The sequence below is a fragment of the Myotis myotis genome, unplaced genomic scaffold, assembly GCF_014108235.1.
Source record: "Myotis myotis isolate mMyoMyo1 unplaced genomic scaffold, mMyoMyo1.p scaffold_m19_p_7, whole genome shotgun sequence".
Classification (NCBI taxonomy): Eukaryota; Metazoa; Chordata; class Mammalia; order Chiroptera; family Vespertilionidae; genus Myotis; species Myotis myotis.
The window spans coordinates 92,638,981-92,655,284 of record NW_023416379.1 but is presented as its reverse complement, the minus strand read 5'-3'; the positions used below and the strand labels follow the sequence as shown (position 1 = coordinate 92,655,284).

At 42.5% G+C, this 16,304-nt stretch overlaps 1 protein-coding gene across 7 annotated transcripts in view; it reads right to left on the bottom strand.

Moving 5' to 3' along the window:
- Positions 1-16,304, bottom strand: part of FKBP5 (FKBP prolyl isomerase 5) — a 118,943-nt gene that overhangs the window by 46,930 nt on the left and 55,709 nt on the right. For 5 of the 7 annotated variants that reach the window (XM_036317841.1, XM_036317839.1, XM_036317842.1 and 2 more), the window contains one exon: positions 8,155-8,299. In XM_036317841.1, coding sequence (XP_036173734.1) covers positions 8,155-8,299 — 145 coding nt within the window. Of the gene's footprint in view, positions 1-422; positions 541-4,737; positions 4,866-8,154; positions 8,300-16,304 lie in introns of those variants that run through there. The other 2 variants (XM_036317843.1, XM_036317844.1) reach the window with 2 other exon arrangements.

The following is a 16,304-nucleotide window of genomic DNA, read 5'->3' as shown; positions in this document are numbered from 1 at the left end:
CTCTCTGTAAAAAATCAATAAAATATATTAAAAAAAAAAAGTCTGCTGATAGTCCTGGATCCTATTTCTTCTGCAAAGTGTTCCCTACATAGGAGACACAGCACTCTTACTCCATGGCTTCTAGGAAAGAAAATGCAAACTCACTAACCTGAGTCAGTATTAAAGCCTGTGTCTTGACATTCTTTGGGTACTGCCTGGTCTGCTTTTATATGTTCTACTTGATGCTTTTAAAGTGACAGTGAGCTTTTATACTCTCATGGATGATGTCAGGTATCTATCTAAAGACTTATAGCTTGACCAGAAGTCAAAAGGGTAGGTTAATTTAAGATGTTGCTTTAAATAAAGAGTCATAAAAAAAGGACATACACATACCTCAAACATTTTTTAACTTAAAACATATTAAAGTACATTAAAGCACTAACCTTGTGTTAGAAGGCCAAGGCCTTGTCTCTGAGTGTGGCTCCAATGATAAGAGTTCCACATCCTCTTTACTAGATAAATTACACATGGTATTCCATTTGTAATTTACAATGTGGGTTTCTTTGAAGTGGAATAAGAACCAGAAGACACATCAGAATCAGTATGCAGAATCCTTCTGATAAAAAACATATTCTCAATGGCCTCTATTTCCCTTTTTACCTACCCCTAATTCAATAGCCATTTTAAAAAAATGCTGTTAGCAATTCACCTAAGTCTTTCCAAAAATGTTCAACTTAGTCTTCATAGAATTCATTTTTTATACTAACTTCAATGTTTTACATGCTATCTAATAAAATTATATAATTACATAAAGTACAATAGATATAAACAGGTTTCAACTGATTCTTATCAACAATCTGAGAAAGAAAACCAGCCCTGAATATCTGGAAACTGCTTGACACAGCTAGGCCTCAGCGGTGTCTGAAGCTGGCTTGGGGCACACAATGAGGCCATGTTATTCTCCTGCTGGACATAAACAATCTCACAAAATATCAACATCAGACAAGGTCACTCTGAGACCATGAGTAAGTGAGACAAAACAAGAAACACTTCAAAATTTTGTCTGAATATGGACAAAAACAAGGTCACGGTGCAACCTACAGAATACCAAACATCCCCCTCTCCTGGCTAACATGTGACTGCTACTCCCTGGCAGGTGTAGCTGTCATCTCCCGCTTGTCAGCCCTCCCAGATAAGATTTATTAAGATAAGCAAAGAATTGCCCCACAGTCTAATAATATCCAATCCAAAGTAAAGCCCCTCTTCCTCAAACCCTTCCCCAAATTACCTAATACAAACCCAAATCATGTAAGTCCTATGAATACTCTTACTGAGACACCCCAGAGTGTGCACACTCCCTTCCTACAATGCATGATGAGCTCAGCTTGTTCAGCTACAGCTGTGTTTCTAGTGGTCTGTTCCTGGAGGCACTGACCAGGCCGGTCAACTGGCTAAAGCAGAGTGTGCGACCACAGAATAGAAAACCAACAGTATCACTTAGGATATTTACCAACAAATGAAGAGCATCAGTTAATCTGGAGCTTGTTAAGCAAGCTTCTACCACATTTCCTTAAGTTTATTTCCTAGAAGTGGAATTACTGGGCCAAAGCAGAACTTTTTAAGATTCTTTATCTTGGGGCTTCCAGTCAAGATGATGGAATAGGGAAATGTATGTAGTACTTGAATCCACCCACAACCACATCAACATTCTAACTAAACTACAGAACCACCACCATTCAGAACTACCTGAAATCTAGCTGAATAGAAGTCCTACAACTAAGGATATATAAAGGAAGTCACATCAAGACTGTTAGGAGGGGTGGAGACACTGAATGGGCTGATTCCACACCCACATGTGGTGGATAAAAATTAGAAGGGAAATCTTGTCTGCAGAGGTCCCCACTGAGGAGCAAGGAGTCCCAGCCCCACACCAGGCTCTCCAGCCCAAGGTTACAGTGCAGGAAGAGAAGTCCCTATGACTTCTGACTGTGAAAACCGGTGGAAATTGTGGCTGAGGTACAATTAGGCTCAGGCACCAGAGTCCCGATGAAGTGAATCCTGGTCCGTGGTGTTGCCCCTGCACTGTGGGGTGGCCCCTTCATGGTGGTGAAGGCCAGTCCTTGAAGTGATCAGCCTGGGGTTAAATCCCTCTTATTGATATGCCAATAACAATTAAGGCTCAACTAAAACAGGAGGGTGCACACAGTCCACACGAGGGGGAGGCACACCTAGAACACCCAGCTTAGGTGACCAGTGAGGCTCTACAGGACACCTACTACATAAGGCCAGTCTACCAAGACCAAAAGACATAGCGGCTCTAGCTAATACACAGAAACAAACAGAGACAGCCAAAATGAGGGAAAAAAAGAAAGATGTCCCAAATGAAAGAGCAGAACAAAACTCCAGGAAAATGGAGACAAGCAATCTACCAGATGCAGAATTCAAAACATTAGTTATAAGGATGCTCAATGAACTCAGTGAAAACTTTAACAAAGAGTAGGAAACATAAAAAAAAGTAGATTTTAAAAAAAAGGGGAAGGACCATGTCTTTTTTTCACCTAGTTAATGTCCTCAAGTTTCATCAGTATTGTCACATGTCAGAATTTCCGTTTTTAAAGGATGAATAATATTCCATTGCATGTGTAAGACATTTTGTTTATCCACTGCCTGTAGGTAAACACTTGTGCTGCTTCCACTTTTTGGTTATAATGAATAATGCTGCTATGAACGTGAGTGCATAAATACCTCTCTGAGACACTTTCAGTTATTCCGGATAACTTCGGTATCCAGAAGTGAAATTGCTGGGGTATATGGTAGTCCTATTTTTAATTTTTTGAGGAACATTTTCCTTAGTGACTGCACCAGTTTACAGTGCACAAGGATTTCAATTTCTCCACAACCTTGTCAACATTTTTTAAAACATATTTTTATTGATTTCAAAGAGGAAGGGAAAGGGGAAAGATAGAAACATCAATGATGTTATGTATCCTTGGATGCATAGAAGTTTTAAATTTTGATGTAGTATAATGTATGTATTTTTTACTTTTGCCGCCTGTGCTACTTCTGGTGTCACAGCTGGAAATCACTGTGGAATCCAATATCATGAAACTTTTCCTCTAAGGTCTCTTCTAAGAAAACATAAGTTTTAGGTCTTACAATATTTAGATCTTTGACCAATTTTGAGTTAATTTTTGTAGATAGTATAAAGTTAGGGTCCAACTTCATTTTTTTGCATGTGACTATCCAGTTTGGGAAAACACCATTTGTTGAAAAAAAATTGTCCTTTTCCCATTCAATGGTCTTTGCATCCTTGATTAAAATGATTGATTATATAATTTTTAAATGTATGTTTGCATTTGAAATATAAGCATACTTAACAACACTACAGGATGAAATCTGTACAGTATTATACAGAAAAAATACTTTTTTATATGTGAGTAGAAAATGAGAAGAAAGCAAATATTTTAATTGTAAAAAGTTTTCCTTTAAAATATAAAAGTTAGCCCTAGCCGGCTTGGCTCAGTGGATAGAGCGTTGGCCTGAAGACTGAAGGGTCGCAGGTTCGATTCCAGTCAAGGACATATGCCTGGTTTGTGGGCTCGATCCCCAGTGGGGGGTGTGCGGGAGGCAGCCGGTCAGTGGTTCTCTGTCATCATTGATGTTTCTATCTCTCTCTCCCTTCCTCTCTGAAATCAATAAAAGTATATTTAAAAAAATAAAATACAAAAGTTAATAAATATTTAAATGAGGCTAATCACTAAAGAGTTTCAGATAATTAAAAATAGACCTGATTCACGCATGCTGTACTTTCTTTGAAGTATTTCCAGGACGTATTACCAACTTCTGATCTGCAATATTTTGCAAGTATACAGTGTAGGGCTAAAGTAGGTTTACAATTGTGAGCACGCAAACACAAAGTTTATTCTTGTATTATTATTTATTAATTATTGTATTATTTTCCATATGAATAACTGTAAACCTACTTTTGCCCCACCCTGTATTTTGCATGTTTTTATGAATAAGCTCTTACAATTCTATTTTAAATACTGAAGTCACAATAAAATTAACAACTTAGCATGACTTTCCATTCATCTATTTACTTCTATTTATTTCCTTGGGAGAGTAAGTACAATATAAGGGATCAAGAGAGTTCAATATACAATATGTAAGCTATAGTCCATTTATATCATTTGTCTTCATTTTGATGAAGTAGCTACTGCTATAGCATATAAATATAACATTATCTAACCAATGTTTCTTGTTTTATAAAGGTAACTGAACACAATATGTTACAGAAGTTTTACCAAAGTATATTGCTCTATTATCATATTTCTAATTATCACTTTAAGGGAGCTTCTAAAGGCTCTGTCATTGGGTTGGTTTTAGTCATTAACAGTTTTTATTCCTGTATCCTTTTTTAAAAATATATATTTTATTGATTTTTTACAGAGAGGAAGGGAGAGGGATAGAGAGTTAGAAACATCCATGAGAGAGAAACATCCATCAGCTGCCTCCTGCACACCCCCTACTGGGGATGTGCCCGAAACCAAGGTACATGCCCTTGACCGGAATTGAACCTGGGACTCTTCAGTCCACAGGCCGACACTCTAGCCACTGAGCCAAACTGGTCAGGGATATTCCTGTATTCTTTGCAGAAAGTACAAAAATGGAATTGTAGGCTCAGGATTAATCTTAAAGCTCTTCTACATTTTATAGGATCAGGAAAGAAGGCTAGGTGGCTTATTCATGTTAACGTACCAGAATGAAGAGCGAAGAGAGGAACCCTGGCTGCCCAACACCCACTGGATGCTCTCCCCATGAGACGACGCTGTCTCTAAATAGTTATGCTGCAGGAACCATGTCACTGAAAGTTATCTGTCTTCTCTCTGCTCAAAATTATAGGAAACGTAAAAGGCTTCTTCATCATAGAGTGATTTACTGAGAATATCTGGGTAGAGAAGATGGCAGTATAAATTCTCAGCAAGTCTTAAGTCTACTTGCAAAGATAACTGCCAGGAGAAGACTTACCTTAAATCTATCAACTTCTTCCACACAGAAATTCAAAGGTTAGAATAAGAATCGGGGCAGTGGGAACAAAGAGGTCTGCCATGGCCATTTACTCTGAGATCATCTAAATTAAACAATGTCAGAGCCATACTGATGGCCCTTACGCTTCACATCCCTAAATCAACAAAATGAAAAGAATTCTAATTTAACTGCCATTATTATCTGCTACATCAAGAAAAATAATCTTAATTGCTATGTTTTTTTTGAAAAGAAACATGTTGTTACTGATTTAAGAGAGAGAGGAAGGGAAAGGGAGAGAAAAACTGACGTGAGAAGAAAGAAACTCTGATTGGCTGCCTCCTGGGGACCAAACTGGTAACCTGGGCATGTGCCCCAAATGGGAATCGAACCGGCACTCTTTCAGTGCATGGGACAATGTTCAACCACTGAGCAACACCAGCCAGGTGCTGCTATCTTATTAAAATACAAGATCACTCTCACATGAGCCGTTACGTCATGAAGGACCCAGAGGAGAAGCGGGCAGCGGCACAGCCAGCACGAGAGCCTGGAGAGAGAACGGATGGACAGAAAGCAGAAGGCACCATGACAAACAAACACCTACAAGTACTGGGAAGACAGAGTGACAGAAAGGCAGGAAGAGTTTAACTTCTTAGCTCCTCACTTGTTGCTTCCTTTCCCAGATCACTACTTAGTTAACAATTCAACTAAGTTGTAGAGGCAGAAAAAGAAAGAAATTATAGTAGACACTGAGTTGGGGAAAACAGTGGTTATTAACCTGTTTTATTTTCAGGACCCCTTGACATCTTAAAAATTGAGGACCCCCAAAATTTACTTATATATCTAAAGATAGTTACAATATTAAAAATAAAAATAATTACATACAATTCATTTAAAAATAACTTCATTATGTTAATATACTTATTTTTGTGAAAATATTATATTTTCCAAAACAAAAAAAAAGTTAGTAAGGACAGTGACATTGTTTTGTGATTTTACAAATGTAAAGTATGTCTGACTTCAACTGGGCACAGCTGGTGTGCCTCAGTGATTGAGCAACGACCTATGAACCAACCAGGAAGTCACAGTTCAATTCCTGGTCAGGGCACATGCCCAGGTTGCAGGCTTGATTCCCAGTGTGGGGTGTGCAGGAGACAGCTGATCAATGATTCTCTCTCATCATTGATGTTTTTCTCTTTCCCTCTCCTTTCCTCTCTGAAATCAATAAAAATATATTTAAAAAAATAAAAAGACAACCAGATTCTCAAACCTTACTTATATTCGTCTGTTGCAATTTTGATTGATGTGCATGGCAAAAATATCCAGACTCACAAAGATAGATAGTTGAAAAAGGTAAGAGTATTCTAATACCCTTTTCAGGCTATTATGAAATGTAATCATCTATTACTACATCAAAACTAGACAAATGATAGCTTCATAAACTTTAGTTGCAATGTAGAACCTGAAAACATATCAATGAACTTTTTACCTTATACTACAGTAAATCCATTGGTCTAGCGTGCACACTGAATGAATCTTTTACTCATCTGTAACTTTATAACTTGCACTGGTCATTGGGAAAAATGCTTGTTCACTGAGTTACACAGATTTTCCAAATGCTAACAGATTTCATCATATAATAGTTTTTAAATCACACACATTAACACCCACTGACCTAATCAGAAATCTTTAGGGCTTTGAGAAGCTGTCAAGCTCAAAGTGGCAGATACTAATGTCCAAACTGTAACTTTCACTTGAAAATTCAATGGTAACAAATATTGTCAGCTGTTCTCGAAGTGACAGGTTACCTCACTCATTTTCAAGAAAATATCTGCATACTACTGAATAATCAAGTCTGAATAATCATACTTTTTGCCCTTTCTAATAAAAATGATGTTTCATGAAAAAAACAAAAAGCAGCTAGTACAGCTCTCCACTAAAGCCAGTGCACAGGTGTGTTTCCTTCAGAGCCATGAACGTGGTGAAGAGTGTGCTTTGTGTGTGCTTCTCTTTATCACAAAACAGCAAGACAATGTGAAACTCAAGGATTAGGACTGAATAAAATTAGTATTTTTTACACTATATCAAGGACATTCTTAAGTGAAACTGGCTTCTCTTTTTTTCTAACTTAAACAGTAAATGAGGGCAGTAAAGGATATATGACTGCTGGTGTATGTTGGCTCCAGAGTAAAAAGATAAATAACATCTTAGTATTATTATGAAAATAATTTTGACATTACGGATCTCCTAAAAGGATCTCAAGAATGCCCAAGGATCCAGGAACCGTAATCTGAGAACTACTTTAAAGTATCTTTACTTTTGTGTACTGGCCAGGTGGCTCAGTTGGTTGAGCATCATCCTGTACACCAAAAGGTTCGGTTTTGACCCCCAGACGGGGAGGGTGCAGGAGACAACTGATCAGTGTTTCTCTCTCACATTGATGTTTCTCTTTCTCCCTCCATCTCAGCGGTTCTCAACCTGTGGGTTGCGACCCCTTTGGGGGTCGAACGACCCTTTCACAGGGGTCGCCTAAGACCATGGGAAAACACATATATAATTACATGTTGTTTTTGTGATTACTCACTATGCTTTAATTATGTTCAATTTGTAACAATGAAAATACACCCTACATATCAAATATTTACATTACGATTCATAACAGTAGTAAAATTACAGTTATGAAGTAGCAACAAAATTTTATGGTTGGGGGTCACCACAACATAAGGAACTGTATTAAAGGGTTGCGGAATTAGGAAGGTTGAGAACCACTGCTCTATCTCTAAAATCAATAAAAAAAAATCTGAGCCCAGCTGGTGTGTCTCAGTGGTTGAGCATCGACCCATGAACCAGGAGATCATGGTTCAATTCCTGGTCAGGGCACATGCCCGGATTGCAGGCTCAATACTCACTGGGGGACGAGCAGAAGGCAGCCTATCAATGATTCTCTCTCATCATTGATGTTTCTATCTCTCTGTCTCCCTCTACCTTCCTCTCTCTGAAATCAATAAGAACATACTTTTTAAAAAAAGCATTCTTGGGTGAGGATTAAAAAAAATCTTTAACTTCTGGCAAAGATAGGACCCACTAGCTCCTATATAACATAAATAGCAAAAAATCTAAGCAAAACAAAACTCAAAAATACCCTCTTACCTTTGCCAAGATTAAAGACAAATGGTTCATTTCTATCATGACTGGAATCAAACTTCTTTCCATTTGACAATTTTCCATCGTAATGGACATAAACTTTATCTCCGATCATCGGTGTTTCCTCACTATTCCCCACTCTTTTGACAATCTAAAAAAGACAAACATCAAGAAAAAGGAGGTGGAACTTTTAACAACTAACCAGAGAATGAAAAAATTACAGACCATTTCATATCACCCAGGCAGATTTGCAAATAATTACCTGTCTTTTCTAAATGCTCCCCTCCTAGTTCTCTTAAAAACCTGTACTATTAGAAAATGTCCTATTCTACTCTTAATTTTTAATACTACATTTAATCTCGTTAATAACAACATTGTTTCCTCAAAATAACTTACCAACAGATCCTGCTTCATTGGTTTAATGCTCCCCATGCTTTGACACTAAAAATCTCTCAAAACACAGAGCTAGTCCATATACAAACTGAATTAGATAAAAAAAAGATTAGTAGACTTCCAAAAACATTCAAAAAGAAGTCTAAAGCAACATTCCAAAGGTGAGGTTTTATTTATTCCCTTTGTTAAAAAGATTAGCTTCTGACTAGATTCTACTAGTTTGATTTAATTTAAAAAAGCCCTATTTCCTGGTGTAACAGGTTACCCTTCCTATTATTTGAATATTCAATGTATAAAAACACAGTGTGACTGCAGTTTGATATAATACTGAATAATTTATTTTCTAGTAAAGGAAATGCCAAAAAAACCACCTCCTAGCTACAAAATATTTAGCTATCGTATAATCCAGTTTACTTATTTTGTTTTTGGCAGAGCAAGCCACTAATGCAATTGGTCAGTCCTGGGAAAAGAAAATCAAATCCAGGCATGTTGTGGTGTAATTTCTTCTGTCAATCACCTATGCTAATGTAATCATTTTATTAGATAACAGAGGATGATAGCTAATGTCCCAAGAACATCTTTTTGGGGGAAGGGTCTGAATTTTTATCTAAAGAATTCAATTTTTACCCTAGCCAGTTTGGCTCATTGGATAGAGCATCAGCCCAAGGACTAAGGGGTTCCTCCGGGTTTGATTCTGGTCAAGGACACAAACCTTGGTTGCAGGTTCCCGGCAGTGATCAGGGTGCATGCAGGAGGCAACCAATTGATGTGTCTCTCTCACATCGATGTTTCCCTCTCCCCCCGCCTTTCCTTTCACTCTCTCTAGAAATCAATGGAAAAAATATCCTCAGGTGAGGATTACAAAAAGAAAAAAGAGCATGGAGGTCCCTTAAAAAATTAAAAATAGAACTACCAGCAATCCCACTTTTGTATATAAACTCAAAGTAAACAAAATCACTATCTCGGAAGATATCTGCACTCCCATGTTCATTGTAGCATTATTCACAACAGCCAAGCCTTGAAGTGTCCATGGCTAAACAGATAGAGAAGATATGATACACGTGCACACATACAGAGGAATATTATTCAGCCATGAGAGAGAAGGAAATCATACCATTGTGACAATATGGATGTATTTTGAGGGCATTATGCTAAATGAAGTAAGCCAGATAAAGAAAAACACAGTCATAGCCCTAACAGGTTGAATTTTAAAAAGTTGAACTCACAGAAACAGCAAGTAAAATGGTGGTTGCCAAGGGCTAAAAAGGGTGGGGGATATGGTGAGATGTAAGTCAAAGCATATAAACTTTCAGATATAAGATGGGTAAATTCTGCTCTAACCGGTTTGGCTCAGTGGCTAGAGCGTCAGCCTGCGGACTCAAGGGTCCCAGGTTCGATTCTGGTCAAGGGCATGTACCTTGGTTGTGGGCACATCCCCAGTAGGGGGTGTGCAGGAGGCAGCTGATCAATGTTTCTTTCTCATGGATGTTTCTAACTCTCGATCCCTCTCCCTTCCTCTCTGTAAAAAATCAATAAAATATATTAAAAAAAAAAAAGATGGGTAAATTCTGAGGATCTAATGTACTGCATGCTGACCATAACTGACAACACTGTATTACATTCCTGAAAGTTGTTAAGTTATTAGAACTTAAACGTTCTCACCACAAAAAAGAAATGGTAATTATATGAAGTGATGGACGTTTAACTAACCCTACCGTGATGATCATTTTGAAACATATAAATATATCAAATCATCACATTCTACACCATAAACTTACATACAAACTTACATAATGTTATAGGTTAATTATATCAACAAAATTGGGGAAAATAATTATAATTTTAAAAAGTAAATTAAGAGCTACTTAAAAAAATCATTACTGCCCTTCAAGGACTTCATTTTGCTGTGGAAACCTGAGTGATTTCACAGTACCGCTTGCTGGTGTGCGCAGCTATCTGACTCCCCGGTAGCCATTCATCCCATCTGCCCAATTACTTGTTCATGTCCTGGAAATGCAGATTCAAAACTGGTGCAGGGGAAAATGTTTAAAAAAAAAAATCAACCTAAGAGAAATCACTTTATATTCTAGAAGTGCTCATGTTCATGAACTGCATGCAGTATGTGAACCTGAGCCCCACCCAGAGGGAATCGGCATTTCCAGTAATTGGGCAGATGGGATGAACAGCTACCAGGAAGTCAGATACTATTGTATCACTTCAAGTTTCCACAGCAAAATGATCTTGTACCAAAATCTGGAGTTGCCCTAAAGCAACTAGTCTCAATTCATTTAAAAAGACGTGAAGTCCACAATATCAGTTTATCTCCTTTGGCTAGTTACTGACTTCAGAGCTGCCTTGGTCTTAAAATATATATATATAATCTCCTATATAATAAAAGCCTAATATGCAAATCAACTGAACATGGAATGACTGGTAGCTATGACATGCACTGACCACCAGGGAGAAGATGCTCAACACAGGAGCTACACACAGGCCCCAGGACAGCCAAAGTGAGTACTAGCAGGGGGTCCCCCTGGATCGCGGCAGCGGGGGGATGGGGCCAGGCAGTGGGCTGGCGGCGCCAGGCTGGCCAAGGTGGGTACCAGCGGAGCACCCTGATCGCCCCACCAGTTGCCCCACAGATCGGCCCTGATCGCCAGCCAGGACTAGGGACCCTACCTGTGCACGAATTTTGTGCACCAGGCCTCTAGCGTGTGTATATGTATGTTTGTATACATATCTTTTTTTTTTAATTTACTTTTTTTATTGCTTTAAGTATTACATAGGGTATTACATATGTGGCCTCCCCTACCCCCCAGTGTCTTATGTCCATTGGTTATGCTTATATGCATGCATACAAGTCCTTCGGTTGATCTCTTACCCCCCTCCCTCCTGCCCCCCAACCCTCCCCGGCCTTCCCGCTGCAGTTTGACAATTTGTTTGAGGCAACTCTGCCTCTGTATCTATTATTGTTCAAAAGTTTATAATGGTCTCTATTATCCATGAATGAGTGAGATCATGTGATATTTTTCCTTCATTGACTGGCTTATTTCACTTAGCATAATGCTCTCCAGTTCCATCCATGCCGTTGCAAATGGTAAGAGTTCCTTCTTTTTTACAGAAGCATAGTATTCCATCGTGTAGATGTACCACAGTTTTCTAATCCATTCATCTACTGATGGGCACTTAGGCTGTTTCCAGATCTTAGCTATGGTGAATTGTGCTGCTATGAACATAGGGGTGCATATATCCTTTCTGATTGGTGTTTCTGGTTTCTTGGGATATATTCCTAGAAGTGGGATCACGGTCAAATGGGAGTTCCATTTTCAGTTTTTTGAGGAAACTCCATACTGTCTTCCATAGTGGCTGCATGAATCTGCATTCCCACCAGCAGTGCACGAGTGTTCCTTTTTCTCCACATCCTCTCCAGCACTTGTCATTTGTGGATTTGTTGATGATAGCCAGTCTGACAGGTGTGAGATGGCACCTCATTGTTGTTTTAATTTGCATCTCTCGGATGATTAGTGACTTTGAGCATGTTTTCATATGTCTCTTGGCTTTCTGAATGTTCTCTTTTGAAAGGTGTCTATTTAGGTCCTTTGCCCATTTTTTGATTGGATTGTTTATCTTCCTTTTGTTAAGTTGTATGAGTTCCCTATAAATTTTGGAGATTAGGCCCTTATCGGAGATAACATTGGCAAATATGTTCTCCCATGCTGTGGGCTTTCTTGTTGTTTTGTTGATGGTATCTTTTGCTGTGCAGAAGCTTTTTATTTTGATGTAGTCCCATTTGTTCATTTTCTCTTTAGTTTCAAGTGCCCTAGGAGCTGTATTGGTGAAGAAATTGCTTCGGCATATGTCTGAGATTTTGTTGCCTTTGGATTCTTCTAGAATTTTTATGGTTTCCTGTCTACATTTAAGTCTATCCATTTTGAGTTTATTTTTGTGTATGGTGTAAGTTGGTGGTTTAGTTTCATTTTCTTGCATATATCTGTCCAATTTTCCCAACACCATTTATTGAAGAGACTATCTTGGCTCCATTGTATGTTCTTGCCTCCTTTGTCAAATATTAATTGAGCATATTGGTTTGGGCCGTGTATATATATCTTAATAAGAGGGATTACCAAGAGCATGGCACTGTACTAAATGCTTTATGTAATCCTGCTAACCCTATAAGCTAGGCAGTATTATTATTCCCCACAGATATGTTAACTAAACTGCCCTAGGTCACACAGTTAGTAGACCTATTCAATCTTAACAAAAGCCTGAGGCTCCAGACAGTAATAAATGATATGACTGACTTAAAAAATTTACAATCTCAAAATGTTTCTAATTAGCCTTACAAAACTAAAAATCTTATTAGTTTACTAGAGGCCCAGTGCACGGATTTGTGCATCAGTGGGGTTCCTTGGCCTGGCCTGCAGGGATCGGGCTAAAACTGGCTCTCTGACATCTCCCGAGGGGTCCCGGATTGTGAGAGGGCACAGGCCAGGCTGAGGGACCCTACTGGTTGTGCACCAAGCCTCCAGTATGTATTTAAGATCTTTGGTTAATCTCTTCCCACCCTCCCCACTCCTCTCATCCTCTGAGATTCATCAGTCTATTCCATGTTTCCATGCCTGTGGTTTCCGCTCCTACATTGACTGTCTGCTCTCTGGTGGTCAGCGCGCATCACAGCTACCGGTCGAATAGTCGGCCGGTTGCTTAGGCTTTTATATATATACTAGAGGCCTGGTGCACAAAAATTTGTGCAGGGGGGTGGGGGGGGGGGCCCTCAGCCCGGCCTGTGCCCTCTCGCAGTCTGGGACCCATCAGGAGATAACGACCTGCTGGCTTAGGCCTGCTCCCGGGTGGCAGAGGGCAGGCCCAATCCCTAGGTGCAGCCCCTGGTCGGGCTCAGAGCAGGGCCGATTGGGGAGATGGGGCGCCGCCCCCTGTCATGCACAGAGCAGGGCGGATCGGGAGGTTGCGATGCCACCCTCAGTCACGCTCAGGGTAGGGTCGATTGGGGGGTTGGGGCACCGCCCCCTGTCACACTCAAGGCAGGGTCGATGGGGAGGTTGCGGCGCCACCACCTGTCACGCACAGAGCAGAGACAATCAGGGTGTTGGGGCGCTGCCCCGTCATGCGCATAGCAAGGCCCATCAGGGAGGTTGGGGCTCTGTACCCTGTCATGCACAGAGCAGGGCCCATCAGGGGGATGAGGAGCCCCCCCGTCACTCACAGAGTGGGGCCGATAGGGGAGTTGGGGCACCACCCCGTCACACACAGAGCAGGGCCGATCAGGGGGGTGGGGCACCGCCACTGTCACACTCAGGGCAGGGCCGATGGGGAGGTTATGGCTCTACCCCATCACACACAGAGCAGGGCCCGTGGGGTGGGGGTTGGGGCGCCGCCTTCTATCACCCACAGAGCAGGGCTGATCAGGGGGTTGGGGAGCTGCCACTCTCACACTCAGGGCAGGGCCGATGGGGAGGTTATGGCTCTACCCTGTCACACACAAAGCAAGGCTGAACAGGGGGTTGGGGCGCTGCCCCCTGTCACACACAGAGCAGGGCCGATCAGGGGGTTGGGGTGCCGCCCCCTGTCACACACAGAGCAGGGCTGATCAGGGGGTTGGGGCGCTGCACCCTGTCACACACAGAGCCGCAGGGCGAATCAGGGGGTTGGGGAGCTCCCCCTATCAGGCACAGAGCAGGGCTGATCAGGGGGTTGGGGCGCCTTCCCCTGTCATGAACAGAGCAGGGCGGATAGGGAGGTTGTGGCCCCGCCCCCTGTCACACACAGAGCCGCAGGGCGATCAGGGGGTTTGGGCGCTGCCCCGTCACACTGATCCTAGTGCCGGGAGGCTTCGCGGCTCTGTTGATCCCGGTGCTAGGAGGCATATTACCCTTTTACTATATAGGATAGAGGCCTGGTGCACAGGATGGGACCAGCTGGTTTGCCCTGAAGGGTGTCCTGGATCAGTGTGGGGGTCCCCACTGGGGTGCCTGGCCAGCCTGGGTGAGGGGATGATGGCTGTAGCTGGTCACACACCCTTCAGGGTGGGGGTCCCCACTGTGGTGCCTGGCCAGTCTGGGTGAGGGGCTGAGGGCTGTTTTCAGGCTGGCGAGTGACTGAAGATCCCAACCGCTCCTTTTTTTCTGTTCTGGGCCAGCTTTAGCTTTGAGGCTTGGCTCCAGCTCTTAGGCCTCCGCTGCTGAAAGCAGGTTTCTGGCCTTTGTTTACCTTCTGTATTTGAAACAATGTTGCGATCCTGATGGCTGAAGCCCGATGGACTAAAGCAGGTTTCTGGGGTTTTGTTTAGCTTCTATATTTGTAACATAGTTGCTTAGAGTTGCAGCTCAGAGGCCGGCAGCGGCAGGTGGGGAACGTTGGAGTCCTCCGTCACTGAAGCAAGCAAGCCTCATGTTCACTTTAAGCTGCCTGGCTGCCGGCCGCCATCTTGGCTGGCAGTTAATTTGCATATTCCCCTGATTAGCCAATGGGAAGGGTAGCGGTCGTACGCTAATTACCATGTTTCTCTTTTATTAGATAGGACTAGGGGCCCGGTGCACGAAATTCGTGCAGAGTGTGTGTGTGTGTGTGTGTGTGTGTGTCCCTCAGCCCAGCCTGCCCCCTCTCACATACTGGGAGCCCTTAGGGGATGTCCTAGTGACGGCTTAGGCCCGCTCCCTGCTCCCCTTGGGGATAGGGCTTAAGCCGTAGTCTGGCCTCCCTTTGTGGGAGGTGAGTGGGCTGATCCAGGGGAAGGCACCAGCCCCATCACCCCGCTGCTTCAGCCACTGCCAGTCACTACAGCCAGCAAGGGTTTTTCATCAACACGGACTCTAGTCCCTTCACCATGAAAAAATGACAACTTTCTTTAGGCATTTTCAAGATGTGTCTTTCATATAATAATAATTTCTTTATTATTTTTTTTAATCCTCACCTGAGGATATGTTTCCATTGATTTTTAGAGAATGTGGAAGAGAAAGGGAAAGACAGAGAGAAACATCAAAGTGAGAGGAACACTTTGATTGGTTGCCTCCTGCATGAGCCCTGAACTGGACCCCGGCAAGGGAGAAGCCTGCAACCTAGGTACATAGCCTTAGTCAGAATTGAACTCAGACCCAGCAGTGGGCAGGCCAAGACATTATCCACTGAGCCAAACCGGCTAGGGCAGGATATGACATTTCTTAGCCCTCCAGCAGCGGACCTTCGTTTTTCTTTGCCAGGAGTGCGGTGAAAAACCCTAGATCACCTTTTTGGATTCTTATTACCCAAGTTACTAAGAATATTACCAGTGGCATACAGGGAGCTTAACCAATGAGCGGTCAGAAAAGGTGTTTCCTCTGTAGTTCACACCAATCGCCAGCTTGCACCCCCCCCATCCCCGCCCCAGGCCTGACGCCTCTGGCCCAGGCTTCAGGCCTGGGCAGGGGACCCCCATCTGCCCCCGATCACTGGCTCTGCCCTCGCCCAGGACTGATGCCTTGGCCAGAGGCGTCGATCCCCATCACCCTCTGATCGCAGGATCGGCCCCTTGCCCAGGCCTGATGCCTCCACCAGAGGTGTCATGCCTGGGCAGGGGACCCGCATCTTCCCCCAATCACCGGCTCTGCCCCCCGCCCAGGCCTGACATCTCCGCCAGAGAGGTCAAGCCTGGGCAGGGGACACCCACCTCCCCCCGATCACTGGCTTCTGGGCAGCTTCTGGGGCCAGCCTGCGGCCTGGGATGGCGGCTTGTGCTGGCAGCTGCACTGTCCCGCCCTGCCTGCAGT